Source organism: Pinus tabuliformis, chromosome 9, assembly GCF_031772625.1.
Source record: "Pinus tabuliformis cultivar Carrire ecotype Pingquan chromosome 9, CPIR1, whole genome shotgun sequence".
NCBI lineage: Eukaryota > Viridiplantae > Streptophyta > Pinopsida > Pinales > Pinaceae > Pinus > Pinus tabuliformis.
Window position 1 is genome coordinate 70283696 of NC_142307.1, and position 20489 is coordinate 70304184.

Consider the following 20489-nt stretch of genomic DNA (forward strand, 5'->3'; position numbering starts at 1 on the left):
TTCATAACATCATGGATGCCTAGCTAGGGAGGCAAATCCAAACGATATGCATTTTCTCCAATGCGTTCCAGCACTGTATATGGACCATATCACAAAGGACGCAGTTTATGGTGTTGTCCTTTGAAACATTGCTTGTCCAACACAGCCATACACGATCTCCTGGTTGAAATAATAGTGGTTGCCTATGCTTATCATGCCTTTGTTTGGCACGTTCTTGCACTGCTTGCAATGCAACAGTTACTTGTTGATGGCGCTGAGAGAGAGACTAGAAAAATTGTTGAGTTGATCGTTGTTCTTGTTGTTGATGTGAAGGCATGATAGTAAGTGGCATGCCAAGATATCACAAGTACCACCCCGTCCCACACCATCGCAAGGAAAACTATAATCAAGATCTTTTTTATCTGGCATTAACCTGGAACCACACGCATCCAAAGCACCTTTAAATAGGATCAATGTAGTTGTATGCAAACCTAGAGCAATAACATGATGAACCAAAAAGTCTCCAAGACCGATTGTTGAGAATAATGAATTATTATTATCATTAATAGCATTTAACCAATTGAGTAACCATATGCTCTTACCTACATCGAATGCTAGACCACTTGTTGAAGAGCTCAAAGGGTGATTTGAAACCCAAAACAAACTTCGAACAGTGAAAATCCAATGGAAGAATGTGTAGCTTTGTTGTAGTTGTGTTGGATGATATGCAAATATGAATCCCACTGTTTGTTCTTAGAAAAATAGCTGCAGAGGGAGTGCACCAATGTACCATTAACAACTTTCATTTGGCCATCGGTCTGCAGGTGAAAGGTTGTAGAGAATTGAAGCTGGAAACCCAATAGAGACCATAGAGTATGCCAAAATGTGCTAAGAAAACGAGCATCTCGATCATAAATAATGCTCCTAAGCAAGCCGAAGTGTGGCCAAACATGTTGGAAAAATAGTTCCGCTATTTGAGCAACAGAAGTAGTCTTATGGCAAGGAATAAATATAGCCATTTTAGAGAAACGACAAACCACAACCCATATAGCATCATGTTTTATGAATGTAGTAGGAAGACCACTCAAAAAATCCATTGAAATAGATTCCCAAGGTTGGGATGGCACAGGTAGCGGTTGATAGAGACCATGTCTATGGTTTGAAGGCTTGCTTTGGGAACAAAGTGCACATGCTCATATAAACTTTTCCACTTGCTTGTGCAAGGCAGGCCAATAGAAGTGGCGTTGTAGATTAAGAATGGTCTTTGAGGTGCCAAAATGCCCTCCACACGAAGAGGCATGTGCTTCGCAAATCAACAAGAGACGATCATCACATTGTGGCACACAAAGTTGATTGAATTTATATAGCCATCCCTCTCGAATGGTATAATCAAGAAATGGTGTTTGATTGATAATAGTAGGTTGCTGCAAAGTTTCCCATATTTTTCCAAATGTAGGATCTGTGGCATACATTTCTTTCCAAGCATCATATGTCGCACACCGCACCTCTAGTATGTGCAACACTTGAGTAGGGGGTATGCTTAACAAATCAAACATTTTGTTGGTTTGACCCTTCTTATATTTAATCACCAGATGAAATTGTTGAGTGTATGTAGCCCACTTCGAATTGTGTTGTTCTTGAATCTTGCTCTGTGAATTGATAAATATGAGAGGGTGATGATTTGTATGAAGAATTGTCTCTTTGCCCAAAATATAATGGCGCCACTGCTTCAATGCCTGGACAAGACTGTAGATTTTTTTGTCATAAGTGCTATACATAAGTTTAACGTTTGCAAGTGTTTCAAAATGATAGACCATAGGGTGACCTCCCTGTTTAAGAACAATGCCAATAGCAAACTAAGATGCATCAATTTCGATCTCAAAGGGTTGATTCAAATCTGGTAACCATAGAACAGGCACTGAGCATAGAGCATCTTTGAGTTTAGAAAAGTGGTGCTCAGCTTCATCATCCCACAGAAATTGTGGTTGGTTGGAGAGTCGATATAACGCATGGGCCAGCTAAGAAAAATGAGCAACAAATTTCCAGTAGAAGTTGATAACTCCCATGAAGCTTTTTAGATCATGAGGATTGGAAGGCGCAGGCCATTGTGCCAAAGCAAGCACACAAGATGGATCCAACCGAACCGTTGTTGGGTCAATGATGAAGCCCAAGTACTGCACTGATGTTTGCCCAAAGTATGATTTATTTTCTTTCACTTGAAGTTGATGTGCTCGGAGGAGCTCCAAAATGCTACGAACGTGCTTCATGTATTCTGCCCAAGATTTATTGAAAATCAAAATGTCATCAAGATAAATAACCTCAAACTTACCCAAGTATGGCCTAAAGATATCACTGATTAGACTCATAAAAGTTGTCAGGGCATTGGTGAGCCCAAAAGGCATGACCATCCACTCGAACAGGCTAAATTTAGTCTTGAAGGCAATCTTCTGACTCTTCCTTGTGTCAGCTGCATGCATGCGTACTTGATGATATCTAGTTGTCAAATCCATTTTGGTAAAGAAGCAAGCTCCTTGTAAATGGTCCAGCAAATCCTCAATCCAGGGTAGGGGGTTATTAATTTTTAACAGTGGTCTTATAAAATCCCGATAATCGGTCACTAGGCGCCATTCAGAAGCTTCTTTTTTTGGAATAATAGAGGCAGGGGAAGCATATGGTGATGAGGAAGGTTGAATATGTCCAGAATTCATCAATTGTTCAATTTGGCATTCAATTTTTGTTGCCTCACGAGGAGCTAGGTGATAAGAGGGAGCATTAGGCAAAGAGGCACCAAGAATAAGATCGATCTTATGTTCAATACAACGTGGTGGGGGCAACCCTGTAGATTAGATTGTTTGGTTGGACAGGGCGAACCAGACACAACAAAACATGTTGGTTCAAGCTGATTTTTGTGACTGGACGTGTAGTGGGAAGGGAGGGGGTGGATTTGGATTTAATAGCAAAGGATGTGAGGGCATAGGTACAACCCTCCAGTTGTAAATGGTATTGTTGGTTTTTAGCATGGTAGACTGCATTGCAGGTCTGCTAGTAATGAATGCCAAGTAACAAATCGGCACAATCAAGAGGAGAAACGTCACATATTACCATATCCTGGAAAGGACCAATAGCAAATGTGACTGCACAACAATGCGACACAGGAAGACGAGTGTCATCCTTTTGTACCCAACCTAGCTGATATGGAACCGGATGAGGAGTGGTGGGAAGTCTAAGACGGTCAACTAAATCTTGAGCCACAAGGTTCTTTTGACTCCTATTGTCAAGTATCAATGAAGCCAACTCATTTTTTATTTGACAATTATGTGTAAACAAGGGAGTATTAGAGGTGCTAAAGTCATTAGCTAGCATAAGTATAATAGAGGGGTCTACTTTTGTAGGATTATCGAGAGAAACTACTATGAGAGGACTGGGGGAGTCTAGCTGCTCAATCTTTGTAAGAAGGGTCTTGTTGCTACGACGATTTTGAAGCACTCGGCAGTCAGCAGTGGTATGGGGGTTGGTTTTATGATAAGTACACCATGTGGGATTGTGAGAGGTGGAGGAGGAAGATGAGGAAGGGAATGTAGATGAAGGACCAACACTTGAAGGGGTAGAAGTTAGAACGAGATTGAAGGGATCAGATTCGAGGAACCACTTTACGTTCTATGGTCAATGCCCACAGAAAGGCTTTATCCAAGGAGTCATTGTCAAACAATTCCACTTCTCAACGAAAACTCCATAACAAACCAGAATTGAATTTAATAGTGAGTACCGTCTCAGGGTCCAAAAGAGAAGAATGCTAGATCAAAATGTCGATTGAACTTTGTGAAGGATGTGAGAATGCTAGATCAAAAATTCCTGAAGAAGAAAAAATTACAAAAGAAATAATAATAATAATATTTTTTGCCCGATCATTGGCTCTGATACCAATTGATCTGTATTTGATCCTAAAAAACACACACAGAGAAAATGAAGAGCAGAGATTTCATTGTAATAATGACAGAACAGAGCTGGAACAGAAAAAATATCTGCAATCATTTTATTAAAAAGAACCCATCGCCCCTTATAACCGAGGCGGAATACACTCTTATTCACTTGATATTATTTCTAAAACTAATATATTCTAAAAAGAACAGAAAGGCAAACGTAATTTAGAAACTTCATTCAAACATCCAATGATCCTATGAGCCAAGGATGGAGTTGTCTCTTTCCTTCTCTTTTTCTTCTTTCATCTTTTCTTGTCCGGCTCAGTTGCTGGATGTTGCCTTTGCATTTTGCTTCCCTGTCTCTTGGAGTCAGATAGTTGTTGCCCACCAAATTTGGACGTTGGGCCTAGAAGAGGAAGCCGCTAGCCCTAGAGGGCTCTTTTGCAGCTGCAAATGGGGTTTTTCTTGAGCAAATATTTTTTAAAGTTGATTTGCAGGTGGATTTTCAAAGTTGAAGTCATTTTTTGGGCATTTGCAGCATTTTGAGGCCATCTCTAGCCTAGCCACAAGGGCTAGAGGCCATCTCTGGCCTACTCGTTGGGGTTAAAGGGCTAAAAACCCTAGCCGCAGCCATTTTAGGCCTCTCCAAGAGGGTCGCAGCCCTAGAAGGCCTCAATTTCAATTCTTGCGAGGGATTTCAAGGCTAATTTCTTGTTTTGCAAGCTTAAGACAATTTTTGGCAACGGTTTGTTGTGATTCTCCATTATAGTTTTGTCATCTAGTGAGCTAATCTTGGTTTTGCATACTTATTGTCCATCAAGTAAGGGTTTCAAGGGCCAAAAGTTATTTGATTTATCATTCCAGCTCTTGGAGGCCTAGCCGCTAGCCATAAGGGTTTCTAGGCCTTCCAAGCCTAGCAGCAACCCTAAAGGGCCTCTAAACGCTAGCCATTTGCATAATTTGTCATTCAAATTATTTTTTGAGGCTAATCCTTGTGTTTGCAGGAATACTTCACGTGTTAAAGGCCTCACTTCACCATTTTCGAAGTCATTTGCCCTAGCCGCTAGCCTAGGAGGCTCATCTTGTCTTGGTCGTGGGGTGTTTGGTTGTTGGTCTATCGTATTTCAGACTTACATTTGTGGTTGCAGGTGTTGGAAATCTCACAAAGTGCACTCAAGGCCAAAACTAGCCTCATTGGTGCCTTGACTAGTTGAATCAACCACTACTCAAAGGCCTAGAGGCCTTAAGGGTTTGGTTTCTTCCTTATCTTCTATTTCACTTGCTGCATAAATCAGATCTGAACATTAAGATTTCAGTGGCATATAAATCAAATCATAAGCTTAATCAACTAAATAACAAGCAAATAACTCATATAAGACAGCATACTTTTATTATAAGGGTGTAATTCATCAATCTAGTTGATTTATGTTGGTTGTCCTATGCATCTCTAAAGTTTTATTCATATTGCAAAAGTCTGATCTGAATTTGCAGCAGTCTAATATAATTGCTATAGCAGTGTAATTGTTGGCATCTTGCTCTTAAAAACTCATCTAAGTAAGCCTAATATACTAAAGAATCATCATCTTGATTAAAGGGCTAAATAAACATTGAATTGGTTGAGTTACAAGAAGAGTTTTGGGACTGATCTAACATTAATAGCTTGCTGGTCTGATTTGCTTAAGTTTGGTGTATTTTTGAAGCGATAGCATTGTGCGAAATCTATTGGTGAATTGGTCACATAAGTCTTGCCTTGGCTTTCTTCTTATTGCATTGTCATTGCATCATTGCATTGTGCATTTAGCATTCATTGTTAATCATTGTTAGCAACCTCTAAAAAGAATTATTACTTCACTGATTTTTTATTTGGCAGCGCTTAGGTAGCATATGTGATATTGACGTAAGAGAAATCTAATAAGTTGTTGAAGTAATTAGAAATTGCTAATTGTGTTTCATTGGTATTGCTTCTCTTGCTTCATTGAGATAGTCTTTCAAATTTCCCTTTTTAAGTGCTTCATTTAATTGCTCTTGTAATCTTGTGTTAAACATCATCGTGAGCATCCTGTTTTCAAATGATATAATCTTGTTCGAGTACTTAATTCACTTAATAATCTCATTGAAGCTATCACTCACATCTTGCATTTCATCCTAGGACTAGAAGTGCATTTATAAAATTTACCTCCAGGTATAAGCTTGGTTGTAAGAAAGTAGGACCACCTTCTTCAAACAATTTGAGGACTCTAGACCCTCATTTGCAGTTAACATAGGTGACCTTGCGGTTCTTTTGCACGCAATCCCTTGTAGGAACGGAGGCACCTAGGTGGTTAGAACTCCACGGAAGGCATCGTTAATGAGACCTTTGTTGAGAAATATAGGGGCAGCAAGTTAGGTGATTTCTCTTACTTTGATAACTGCTTGTGATGTCTTTTTACTTATCTCGATTAGATTATTCTTCAACTTGAATATTATTGTGTTCTTATCATCAAATAGCTACCAAACCATAAAGAACAATGAGATAAGAGGACACAAGATATAGGCGATCAGCCAGGGCCAAAACCTCTCCAAGTGAGAGGAGAACCCACCACAATTCTTCTCTTCTTATAGAACTTCAATTGACAAATTCCAAGACCTAAGACCCTTGACCAAGACCCTCCAAGACCAAGTCAAATCTTTACTTTTGATCAGCACTTCTTTCACAAAGTCAATCCTAGTCAAACTGACTGCAACAATCCAGATTTCGGCTTCTATTCAATTTTTGGCCTCTATCACAGGTCTACAATTTTCAGCTTGCCTGTAATCTCTGTGATTCCACACGTGTGCACTGATTAGGGCAGATTTGCAGGACTTCTCTTCTTCGCTGGAGATGATCTCCCCTCCTTGACAACTCGGCTTGGCAAACTGATCTTAGACACCTTATTTTTCGACCTCCTGAAGTGACTGCAATTTTGATCTTCATAGCTACAGAAAGTAGCCCTAATTGTCTTGCACGTGTGAGGTGAATGACCCAAAAACAATCCTTATAACCTTCCTTTCCTTCTCTCTCATTTGCTGGACTTACTCGGACTTCTTGAGCTTCAGAACGAACTTGATTGATGCCCTCACAAATGAGGTCGAGCTCTCTATTTATAGGCTTCATGTCACTACTTGTGGGCCGACTTGACATTGTCGCTAGCTCGGCTTGTCACTGTGTGGTCGGCCAACTTGTTGCTTGCATCTTGACAAGGTCTTGGAGAGTCCTTTGACTCTATTTTGACTCAAATAATTTTCTTTACAACATGTGACATGCCCAAGAAGGGTCTTTCATACATGACAATGACTTTCTTGACTTGTAGATTAAATGACAAGCCCTGGAAGCTCTCAATGGGAGCTTGACCTATAAAATAACTTTCCTTTAGCATGAAACCCATGCCTCAAAGATGACAATAATAAATTTATTTTTCTCAGTACATCAAATACATAAAATCATGATTACATATGTCACTATGAAGACCGAACCTGGTTACATATTTCAACAACCTTAGCCTCCTTCCTTTGGACTTCTCTCTACAACTTGCGTTTGAGACTAGTTCCAAAATAATTAAGAAGGACAAATCTAGATTCGGCATATAATTAAAAATAAACAAGATTTTGCATCTCACATAGAAATAGGTCCTGCACTTCATATAGGATAGAATTTGCATATTGCAGCAACTATTCATCCGGTGACTTGGAATTATAATTCAAATTGTGCAAGTAATCAAACTTAAAGACATTGGTCTCTAACTAACAATCTTAATAAATCTAATCAAGTGGTTCTTAATAACCATACTTGCATATTAATATCAACTAAGTTACTAGGCCATTCAGTTGTGTGTCCTTTACTTGTTGGTTTCCAACAAGTAGTTTATCTCTTCATCCATAGGGATTATCCCTCTTAGTCTGCAATTAGGAGACAACTTAAACGAAGAGGGCAGGGATCACAGTGACAGCCCCCGCCCTGAGCATTGTCGCAATCTAGTTTACAATTTGAGTGACAATAGACCCCTTATAGGCCAACCCTTATTACATATATATTTACCCCGTCACATATACATTTACCATATATACCCCACCTAAGGTATATCATACCCCCCTTTTAAAAGCTTTATCCTCAAAGCTTCGCAATTGAGGGTTTACATGTGATGAAACCAAGCAATGGGGTTTCCTTATATGCCTATTTTCTTGTTGCCACTAATGATTATCCATCCAACCAAACTCAATTATTTTCAGTCCTAATCCTTGATAGTTGACTGTTGCATAATTTTAATTCATTTAATTTCATGTGTCGTCATTGTAACTTCTCCAGTTTGTTGTAGTTGTTGATCTCTAATAACGTCATATAGAACAATGGTCATTCAATGTCCTATTCCATGAATATTATTGATTACTCTATCTTCTTTCTTGGTAGCACTAATATCAATCTTCTTCTCCTTCTTGCCAACCTTCTCAGTAATAACTGTGTTGATATGGTTCCAACTTTATTGGGCTTACTTTATTTTGCACACCCATATCATCAGTATTTTTTTCAAAGACAATGAAATTTCGTATCCTCTGTGCTTGGTCTTTGATTGTTGTGGCCTTTAGGATAATACCATCATATTTTACATGTACATATTCAAGATGGTGCTCAACTTCAACTATTTTCTAATGACCTTCTTAAATCTTGTTTGCCTTCATTTAAAGCACCAATGTGTTGTCATCCATCAAATTCTAACACCCTTCATTAATTCTAGATTTCACTTATAATGTTACCCAATCTGTATTTATGGCTTTTACAACCTTCTTGCAAATTTCCTCTTCAAATTTTTCGTAGTATTCCCTTCAACTATTTTGTTAGTATCTCCATCCTTGTTCTTAGCTTCAAAATCTTGTAGATGCTTTTTCATATTCTTGACATCATTAAGGTGGTCTTTGTCGAGCTAATGGATCACTTGAGGAGAACCCAAACGAGATCCTTTCTATAATTAGTGAGAATTTTCATAATATATTTTCTTCTTAGCCTTTGTCAAATTTGATTGTGGCTGCTAAGGATACTTGCTTACTTGCTATAGAATGGTTCCTCATCAAGTATCAATTAGCAATCGAGATAGATTATAGGAGTAGCTTTTTAAGAAAGGGTTCTTTGTTTCCCTCTTGTCAATGCAAAATGAGAAATCCATAAATTCTACAAGGTGATGTGGGACACAGATAGGGATGACTTTCATCATTTAGGTCATGGGGTCTTCTCTTCAAGGAGACTTTCAAGATCACTTAAGGTCTAATCAAGCTTATTCTGAAGAATACTACCAGAGACTTTATTGTTGGGTGGAATCAAATAACTTTATTAAGCATTACTTCTAAAATTATGGCCAAGGCACTAGCTACAAGAATTCATGATGTGACTGAGAAAGTTGTCTGTTGGGAGTAGACAAAATTTGTTCAAGGGAAAAATTTTGGATAGAATTTCATCAACTTGGGAGGCTATGGAGTGGGCCAAGGAGTCTACTGTCTAGGCAACAAGCCCTCTTCCTGAAAATTGACTTTGGAAAAGCTTATGATCGTATTAATTGGATGTTTATGACAGACATGTTGACTTGTCTTGGTTTTGGCCCGCGATGTGTTAGCATGATTAACACCTTGTCCTCATGTGCTTCAGCCTTTATTTTCGTGAGCAACACTTTGTCTCCCCACATTCATTTACATGGGCCTATCAAGTAAGGGTGTCCATAAGCCCCTTGTCTTTATGTGTTAATCGTTGATGCCCTTGGCTATATGTTGGATACGACCCCTACACAAGGTTAACTTAGAGGCACTTATCTACCAAGAGAGGGTGAAGGAGGTGTGATGGAAATGAGGATCTCTGATAAGACCCTTTTTTCCCCTACTAATTTCAGTGGTGAAAGATTCCACCCTGGTTAGTCTTTTTATCTTTATATTTTGTTATTTGTCTAGCAAATTGTGGGATCTGATTATGTTTGGTATTGCAATAACTCAGTATTATTTCCAGTTGAAGGTGACGCTAACAAATTGAAGTTTTGGCACAGCGTAACAATTTGGAGCATCTCTAGCTTGAATTAGAAGATTACCTGATTATTTAATCCACATATCTCTCCTAGAGAAAATTCGATGGGAAACTTCCGCAACCACAAGGCCGAGCTACAAGGCTACAACCATAGGGCCAAGCCACAAGGATGAATTTTTGGTTGTAGCAGCAAGTACAGTAAGCCTAATACAGTAGTCAACCCTATTGAAGTTGCAAGCCACCAAGGAGCTACTAGTTATTGGATAGGGCATCTCAAGAATGGAAACTGGATGTATGAAGCTGTGAGTACCTCTGGAAGACAGTCGAGTCTATTGTGACCCTCTTTTGAGGCCAGTGAGCTTACAAAGCAGTCCAAGTTTTGTTTATATAATTAGAGAAATTAGCTATCACAATACTCGGCACAATTTGATTTCTTTTGTTCGGACAACAATATTAGTGGACTATAGATAATTTGGTTATTGGGCAGTTGGTCCTGATGTTATTAAAACCAGACCGGTCATCGAACCGGTAGACCCCCCTGACCGGGAATCGGTTAGAACCGGACCAAAACTGGTAAAAACAAAAGACCAGAAACCCAGTCAACCAAAAACACATAAAATATTCGAATTTTAAATAAAACCACATATATTCATGTGCATCCATATGAATCCAAACCATTTATACACAAATAAGCAAAAGTTCTCATTTATAGAGCATGTGAGGGTGCACATAACCAAAATAACATCGAGTGCAACCCATCTTTGAAACAAAAATACATCACAAAAACAAGCCCTAGATGGCCTCTAACATCCAAAAAAAATCATGCTACAACAAATACCTACATATCATCAAAATATTTTCCTACATTGGGATCTTCATCATCAATAACACCCTATAAACATTAAAATAAGATAAAAATGGTTAGCATGTCAACTCAAGATTTTGTTTGAGTGATGGGTACATTTTTAGAAGAAGCATGATAGAGGAGTTCAACAATCAATGCCACTAACATCAAGGTACATAGAGGGATTGGTGCTCTTGATTCAATGTCAGTTCGATACCCTCATACATGACAAAATCTAATGGAAACATTGCAATTCCCCCCAATCCTGAAATCTTGAAAAACTGTTAATTCCACTGGATTTTGAGTGAGATCTAAAATTCTACTTTCTCCATATGAAATCCAATGAGGTCGGAACCACTCTCAAACATACTATGTCATTTCATGGTAATGTTAAAAATTTAAGTAAAAAGATAAAAATGAAAGATAGAGGAGAATGTCACTTTTACTTTAAGAATTTAACATTACCATGAATTTCATAGCAATAGTAGGGCCATGGGCTTGAATATTAGGCACCTATTGTGGTCTAGTGCCCAGCTAAGACAAAAAATAAAAGGAAGAAAGCAAAATAGGCCCCACTTGTTGTGTTCTCTGTGACTTTACCGAATCAGCCAGTTCAGTGAAAATGGTTGATTCGGTATCCATTACTGAACTGGTTGGTTGGGTATTGAACCGACCAATTTCGTACTAAACCGGCCAAAAACGGTTCAAGTCATCGGTCGAAACTGGTTTTTGCCTCAAAACGGTCAAACCAGCCAGTTCAAACCGCTCCTGATGACATTGGATAGGGCTAAGAAAAGCATTGGAAGGAGGAAGTACTGAAGAAGCCTTTAGGTCCCAATATACAAACAAGGACACAAAGAAGATGAGAGCTCTACTGCTCGACACAGTATAGGTAATTTGGCTCGCTAAAAACCCAAAGCTTTTCAAAGGACGGGAGACTCTACCCCTTAAATCTGTAATTCAATCTCTCAATCCTTTAGAAACATTAGTCAACACCATCCAATTTTGAAGAAACTACTGTAGGAATTTACAGGGTAAGTTCCACAGAAAGAATACCAAAAGGACACCGCTCACAACCAGATCTCAAATCAATACACCAGTATTTTTGACGTGGTTAAAACCCTCAGAGTGCAAGGAGGGAAACAGTCCACGGCCTGTCCCAACGTGGGTACTACAGGCAATTTATTAATCAAAGAATGAAAATTTACATAAGCTTCTCTCATGCACGGATTACCCGAACAATGACCCTCCATGCGCTTTAAATAGAACTCATGGACCAATCGGGTGTCAAGCCACGGATCAAGTGTCGGTAATACCGAGGTGAGAGTGAACCGTCGAATCACTACATATCGTGACCGTCGGATTGTAAGTTACAAAATGTACAACGGTAAAGAAACACACTTTACCTAACTCTAACCTAACTCTATACTAGACCAAGTTGAACTTAACTATATCCTATGTGTCGGAATATCCTAACATCCCCCCTTAAGAACAACTTGGGATAGGATTGAAGGATTTACAAATATGACACAATAGGAGAAGGAAGGAGGCACTAGAGCCTATCCCCCCTTAGTGACAACTTCCTGAACTCCAAGCATATATCGAAGTTTAGTGAACTTCGCCTCTGTGAGAGCCTTTGTGAAGATGTCTGCAACCTGATCATCTGTTGGACAATATTGCACTTCAAGAACATGGTCATGAATGAGCTTTCTGATGAAGTGCATATGTAGTTCAATGTGTTTGCTGCGCTGATGCTGGACTGGATCTTTGCATAGCTGAATGGCACTTTGATTATCACACCAAAGTGTGGTTGGATGCTGCTGCTCAAAGCCAAACTCTGATAGGATCTGACGAAGCCACAAGGCTTCCTTACTAGCTTCCACGGCACCACGATACTCTGCTTCTGCTGACGAAAGAGAAATGGCAACCTGTTTCTTACAAGCCCATGTAATAGGTCCTGAACCAAGAGTGAAGACATAACCGGCAGTAGACTTCCGATCATCAGGGTCACCAGCCCAATCAGAATCAGTGAAACCAACTAACAGAGGAGTTGCTTTGGCACTGTAATGAATCCCAAACTGTACTGTACCTCGAACATAACGAAGTATTCTTTTAGCTGCTTTCCAATGACTTTCACGGGGGTTTTGCATAAAACGAGCAACAAGGCCAACAGCAAAGGAAAGATCAGGACGAGTATGGGTTAAATACAAGAGTTTTCCGACAAGTTGACGGTATAAGGTAGCATCAACTTCAGGAGAAGTACAAGAGACTGAAAGTTTGACTCCAGACTGAAAGGGAGAAGGGGCTGGCTTACAGTCTTCCATGTGAAAATGACGAAGAATATCACAAGCATACTTGGACTGGGAAAGGAAAATACCCTCTTGGGATTGCAAGACTTGAAGACCGAGAAAATAGTGTAAATGTCCTAAGTCTGTCATTTCAAATTTCTTTTTAAGGTTGGACTTCACATGGTTTATAAGGTTGGGATCACTACCAGTAAGAATAAGATCATCAACATAAAGAACAAGGATGATAAGAGAGTTGCCCACTTTCTTGGTGTAGACAGTATTGTCAGAATGACACCTAGAAAAGCCAGATTCTAAAAGAAAGCTATCCATTTTGGCATACCAAGCCCGAGGAGCTTGCTTGAGGCCATAAAGGGATTTCTTAAGTCGACAAACAAGGCTGGAGTCTGTTTGTATGAAGCCAATGGGTTGTTCCATATAGATTTCTTCCTGCAAGTCCCCATGCAAGAAGGCAGATTTAACATCCATCTGATGGACTTCCCATTTTAAAGAGGCAGCAAGGGAAAGAACAAGGCGGATAGAGTTCATTTTGGCAACAGGGGAGAAGGTTTCAGTGTAGTCAATGCCTTCAACCTGTGAAAAGCCCTTAGCAACGAGACGAGCTTTATGTTTATCAACTTTCCCATCTGGTCCATACTTGGTTCTGTAAACCCATTTACATCTAACAAGTTTGCGTCCCTTTGGTAGAGGAACAAGATCCCATGTATCATTTGTCATTAATGAATGATATTCTTCATTCATAGCTGCTTCCCAATGTGGATGGCCTGAAGCTTCTGCAAAAGTGTCAGGATCATGATTTACTGGAGCTTGAGCCAGTAAAGAAGAGGCTCTTTCAAACTGAGAACGTGTACGTCGCTGATCTGTAGGATCACCGGCAAGATCACCTGCTGCATCCCGAGTAGCACGGACCCATCTTGGAAGTTGAGGATCCTGAGAAGGTGGGGGAGGATTATCATCCTCGCTTTCATCATCTGAAGAAGAAAGGTTTTCAAAAGTAGAAGAGATAGGAAGAGGTGGCACATCCGCCGGACTAGGCTCGCAGGCCGATTTATTTTCATCAAATTTTACATCTCTTCTAATGATAACATTTTTGGACTTAAATGGAATAAGTCTATAACCTTTTACATCTTCAGAATATCCAACAAAAGTACATTTCTCACTCTTAGGTTCTAAAGCTTTATGCTTTTCATCTGGAATATGGGCCCATGCTTCACTTCCAAACACACGAAAGTGACTTACATCTGGTTTAATGGAACTCCAAGCTTCTTCTGGAGTGATATTCTCTAGAACCTTAGTAGGAGTGCGATTGATTATATAATTTGCACAATTAATTGCTTCGGCCCAAAAACTAAGACTGAGTCCTTTAGATTGCAGCATACAATTAGCCATTTCCTTTAAGGTGCGATTTTTCCTTTCAGCTACACCATTTTTTTGTGGAGTGTATGGAACAGTATGTTGCATTTGAATTCCATTTTCGGTGCAAAAGTTGATGAATGTGTTTTTAACATATTCTCCACCATTATCAGTTCTTAGCTTAAGAATTTGATGTCCAGATTGTTTTTCAACAAAGGCTTTGAAGGCCAAAAAAGTGTTAAATACTTCGCTCTTGAGTTTTAAGAAGTATACCCAAGTGCGTCTGGAGAAATCATCAATGAAAGTTAAGAAGTACTTGCAGCCAGAGAATGAAGCAACAGGAAGAGGACCACATAAATCACTGTGCACAAGCTGTAAAGGGGCTGAGGCGTGCCAAGAGGCACGTTTGTCAAAACTGTCCCGATGATGTTTTCCGAGTACACATCCGGAACAAACACCATCTCTGCAAGATACCATAGGAAGACCTGTCACCATATTTTCTTTACATAGATGCTGAAGGGAGCGATAGTTTAAGTGACCAAATCGCTCATGCCAAAGTTTGCTCACTTCATCATTATGAGCAACAAATACTGAGGGAAGATTGGATGACCCAAAGTTGTGAAACTTATACAACCTTTTGGAATCATCAGCAAGACCAGTAGCTAGAATCTGTTTAGGATCTTTTAGATCCTTGATTACAACATCATGAGGTGAAAATTCAACAATTTTACCTTCACCTGAATGAGTTATCTGATAGACAGATAGAAGGTTGCAGGATAAGGTTGGAACACATAATACATCATTAAACTGACCATTGTCTAGATGAACAGTTCCAGTCCCTACAACATTAAGAGATCTATCATCACCAATATATATATTTTTGGTGTTACAATCATTTAAAGAAGAAAACATGGCTTGGTTTTTGGCCATGTGACAAGAGGCTCCAGAATCAATGAGCCACTCATGAGAATGAGAAGAAGAAGAAGATACATTTAATGCATAACCAGACTGAGATGATTGACAATGACATGCAGAAAGTGCCATTCCGGAAGTTGAAGTTGAAGTAGGCTCCACATGGATGTTATGTTTCTTCATTGCGGCTTCCAAGGCTTCCATCTTCTTAAAGCATTTAGATTCTAAGTGGCCATCTCGATTACAAAAGTTACAATGTCTATCAGTCTTCTTCCATTTGTTTTTATTGGTCTTATCATTTTGCTGAAATGATCTTTCATTTTGAGGCTGAGATGGTTTAGGACCATTCTTTTGAGGATATGACTTCTTAGGATTCTTTGAATTTGGTTGCTGCTGGGCGGCTAACGCTTTCGTGGAAGAGTTTCCAAGATTAAGAAGACCAAGGTGTAAGAGTTTTTCTTGTTCTCTTATTAAGGAATCACAAAAGGAGTCAAAGGAAGGGGCCTTGTAGTCTTGTCCTTGACAAATGAAAGCTTCCCTTGTAGAATGGAAAGTGGAAACAAATACAGAGTAGGCTGGTCCCAACTTAGTAAGGATGGAATAAATAAGGTTACCATCTTCTTTCTTAACTTTAACACCTTCCAAGAGATATCTAAGGGTCTTGAATTTGGACAAGAAATCTTCAATGCAAGAAAAATTATTAGGATCCAAAGTAAGCAGCTCATTTTCAAGTTGATGGGCTCTAATTTCATTTTTAATCCCAAAAACTTTAGCAAGTTTTTCTAATGCTTCATGAGGAGTCTCAAGTCCTGCAATGTGGAATCTAAGATCAGGAGAAATAGACATCCCTATCAAACCACGTGCTTGATCTTGTCTATTTTCCCATTTTGCCGCCTTGTCTTCATCTTTTGGTTTCTTCTCTTGGTTTGTGGCTATTCTGAAGAGACCTTTACTTCTAAGTAAATCTTCCATGTATTCTACCCATTGGAAGTAGTTAGTGCTGTCAAGAATGACTTGGCATGGACTTTCCATTTAAAAAAAAACTGAAGCTGAAGATGCTGAAAATAAGTGTTCCAACGGATAGATCTCGAAAAGATAGGCGGTTTTAAAAAAAACGGCTCTGAAAAAGGCTTCCGGATGAAGAAGTTATGGCTTTTTGAAAAAAATTTGTTGACGTTGCCGGCAAAGTGCGCGAATGTGCAGAAATGAAAAAATCCGCCCCCACAAAATGGAGACTTGAACCCAAGACCTCTACTCTCTTAAAATAGCTTTGAACCAATTGATCTATACAAAAAATTTGAGAGAGAGAGAGAGAGAGGGGGGGGGCCTTGGTTTGCGTGCTTGCCTTGAGAAAGCTCTTTTTCCCTACAAAACACAAAACACAAAACCCAACACGAATATGCAAAGAAAAACGAACCTTGCGGCTCGAAGTTAGCTTTAGCCAAAAAACTAGAAATTTTTAAAAAAAATCTCAAAGTTAGCTTTAGCCGAAAAACTAAATATTTTTCTCAATGTTTCTGATTTTCCGAGATCACACTAAGGTGCAGGGAAAAGAGCATACGCATGAGAAAAATCCTTCCTTTCTGTTTCTGATTTGCCCAGATCGCACAGAGTCGCAGGGCAAAGAGCATACGCAGAAATGAAAGGTATAGATCTGGTTAAAAAAAAAGGCTAAATAAACTGAGACCGAAATAAGCAGAGAGAAAATAACAGTAAACTGCAAAAGAAACAATGTATATCTCCCGATCTGAAAAATGACGCAGCTAGGGCTACCGGAAACCTTTTCGAGTGAAACGAAAGGGGTTCCTCACTGGAACAGATGCTCCGAACGCAACAGAGCAGTCCTCTCGGCCCGAAAGCAGTCAGAAACAGCAGATCTAGGAAACGACAGCCGCATGCAGTTCTACCGGCTTCAGATTTGGATCACCAACGGACGCGGCCCTCAAATAGCTCTGATACCATGTAGGAATTTACAGGGTAAGTTCCACAGAAAGAATACCAAAAGGACACCGTTCACAACCAGATCTCAAATCAATACACCAGTATTTTTGACGTGGTTAAAACCCTCAGAGTGCAAGGAGGGAAACAGTCCACGGCCTGTCCCAACGTGGGTACTACAGGCAATTTATTAATCAAAGAATGAAAATTTACATAAGCTTCTCTCATGCACGGATTACCCGAACAATGACCCTCCATGCGCTTTAAATAGAACTCATGGACCAATCGGGTGTCAAGCCACGGATCAAGTGTCGGTAATACCGAGGTGAGAGTGAACCGTCGGATCACTACATATCGTGACCGTCGGATTGTAAGTTACAAAATGTACAACAGTAAAGAAACACACTTTACCTAACTCTAACCTAACTCTATACTAGACCAAGTTGAACTTAACTATATCCTATGTGTCGGAATATCCTAACAACTACTTGATACAAGATTTAAAATATGGTAGAAAAAAAGCTTAAAATGGCTAATTAGTGATTTTAGATTTGAGTAAATGATACATTTTTCTAAGGCCGTGATAGAGGAGTTCAACGACCAACAAAACTAGCATTAGAGTACATAGAGGGCTTGGTGCTCTTGATTAAATGCCATATCCATACCCCCAAACATGATAGAATCCAATGGAAACACTGCAATCCTACTAATCCTAAAGTCCTAGAAACTATTAAGTCTACTGAATTTTGAATGGGATATGAAATTCTACTCTCTCCATATGAAATCTAATAAGGTTGAAACCACTCTCAAACATCCGAAAACAAATTATGGTACTATTAAAAATTTAAGTGAAATGGTAGAAAAGGAAATATAAAGGAGAATGACAACTTTTACTTTAAGAATATAAAATTACCAGTGATTACTAGCACTTCTTGTCAAACCCAATCAAACTCTTGGTCAAAAATTGTCTGTTTTGAAAACAAGTTGTCTAGACCTATGGCTCTGCCTTCTGCCTTGAGACATGTTTTAAGCCATATGAAACATGGTTCAAGTTGTACCAAACACGCTTCCATATGTTGTTGTTCATGATACTGCCCCTAAGGCACATTTCCTAAAACTTAGCACCCAAAGTATGACACTAAAATCATCAACAATGTCAATAATAAAATGACAGAGAATGTCATCACATCAATCCATGGACTTGCACCTAAAGCCAACTATCGAATCAACAAAGCTCTTGATGCAAGTAATGCCATGTGAACTACCTCCATCTCATAATAGATATGCATATGTGATCATTCATAACACATATACACACAATAAGGAAAGTGGAATGAAATACCAACATAGGGATATGCCATTGTAGTACTAAGATTTGCAATTCTTATTGGCATTTCATGGATAACAACGAAAAGCTAAACAAGGCCCACGAGACACAACACTAAAACTACCAACGATATTAGTACCAAAGTGGGGAGGATGCTATCACATGAACTTGGCTCTTGCACTCGAAAGCCAACTTCCCAATTAGCAAAGCTTTTGGTGCAGGTAGTGCCTTATAGACCACCTTTGTCTTTTGGTCCAAGTGATGCCTTATAAACCACCATTGTCTCACAGTTTTTGCCTTATAAACCACCATTGTCTCACAGTTTTTATGTATGTGGGAAGACTCATAACACACACCCATGCATAATATGGAGCAAAACCCCAGCATCATGATATGCCAATACGTGACAAAACTATACACAATATCAGCAATAAAGTGAGGAACGATATTCTCACATGAATCAAGGGACTTACAAACCAAAAGGTAGCATCTAAATTGGAAAAGCTTATAGTATCAGTAATGCCATGTAAACCAGCTACAATTGTTATGCATGTAGGATTATTCACAAAACACGTACCCAAGACACACAATTAGGAAAACATTCATGTCACTCTAGTAGGAATTGCATTTATTATAGACATTGCATGATAACAACCACAAGGCAAGGAGGGCCCATAACACATGACACTGAAACTACTAAGAGACTGTATAAACTTACTCTTGGATCATCATAGTAGAAATCAACATTCGTTAACAATGGCTGATAATTTGTCCCCTAAATCAAGAAATAGGAACTTACTCTTGGCAAGTCTTGCAATCTTCTGAGAAGCCTCGTGGATGCCAAGGCCGATTCTAGAAGCCCTTTTATTGAAATCCGATGGAACAATGGTTGCCGATTGAGAAATCTTCGCACTATTTCCCAATCCATTGCTATCCGATGAACTCCCAGGGGTTTGAATCTTCCTCAATCTCTCTGTCAATGACTGGAACTCGGACGTCCGATCCCTATAGGATGCCAAAGATCCGGAAAAAGCCATGTACTATGTAAATGAAACCCCTGTTACAGTCCTGATTCCCCAACGGACCTATAGTTAGCTAGGCAAATTATCTTCCATATAACCTCTGCATGGGACCTTCGAATGGAGTATGGCTTGAAAATTAGCGCAATTCCCTTATCAGCATCTGCTGATTATGAAAATAAGGATAATTTAAAGCGGAAAAAAATGTCGCTGTTCAATTTGGAACCCTTGACAAGCTTAAGCGTAAGACGAACGCGTGCAAACTGCATGAATTGATCGAATCAAAGGAGAATAACCAACCAGGAAATTTACGTCCATTGCCAAAATTCTGCACCAAAATGGCTATAAATTGGCTAACATTTCCTTTTCCAGAAAAGTTGGGGGTCTGAATTCATTATTGACAGTCTTCGGAGAATTATGCTTGAAAATCTGGTCCTAATTTTGATCTCGAGCCCAAAATTCAAGTTGATTGGATTTCCATTGCCGGTGATTTGATTCAAAGTTCAAACCCCTTTCTTTTGTATATATGTTTTTGCAAACATAGGTAAGAGCGGAGTCATGTGAGACAGGGTTGTACTCTGCACGCTTATTTTTAGACGTTCGAGAGTCGATAGAGTGGTTTGTACTCAAATCTCCGGTCACATGGGTTTATTGGAAAGTGACAATACACGTAAGCAAAGAGCAAAAGTTTGAAAGCTAAATAAATTTTACGTGATGATTCATGTTAATAAGGCGAGAAGAGTTAATATATTTAAGCAAGAATAATCTAAAAAAGTTCTCTCGCAAGAAGTGTAACCAAGGACTAAGCAAATTGAAAATAATATTACAGTGAGTCAATGGTTTGAATATGCAAGGCAACTCTATGAGAATGAATT

The 20489-nt window shown here is 39.2% G+C and overlaps 1 protein-coding gene across 2 annotated transcripts in view; it reads right to left on the reverse strand.

Moving 5' to 3' along the window:
• Positions 1-20207, reverse strand: part of LOC149147151 (syntaxin-31-like) — a 294644-nt gene extending 274437 nt beyond the window's left edge. For both annotated transcript variants that reach the window (XM_089445931.1, XM_089445930.1), the window contains exon 1: positions 19395-20207. In XM_089445931.1, the coding sequence (XP_089302057.1) occupies positions 19395-19632 (238 nt within the window). In that variant the 5' untranslated portion in view covers positions 19633-20207. The remainder of the gene's footprint in view (positions 1-19394) is intronic.
• Positions 20208-20489: the final 282 nt, after the last annotated feature.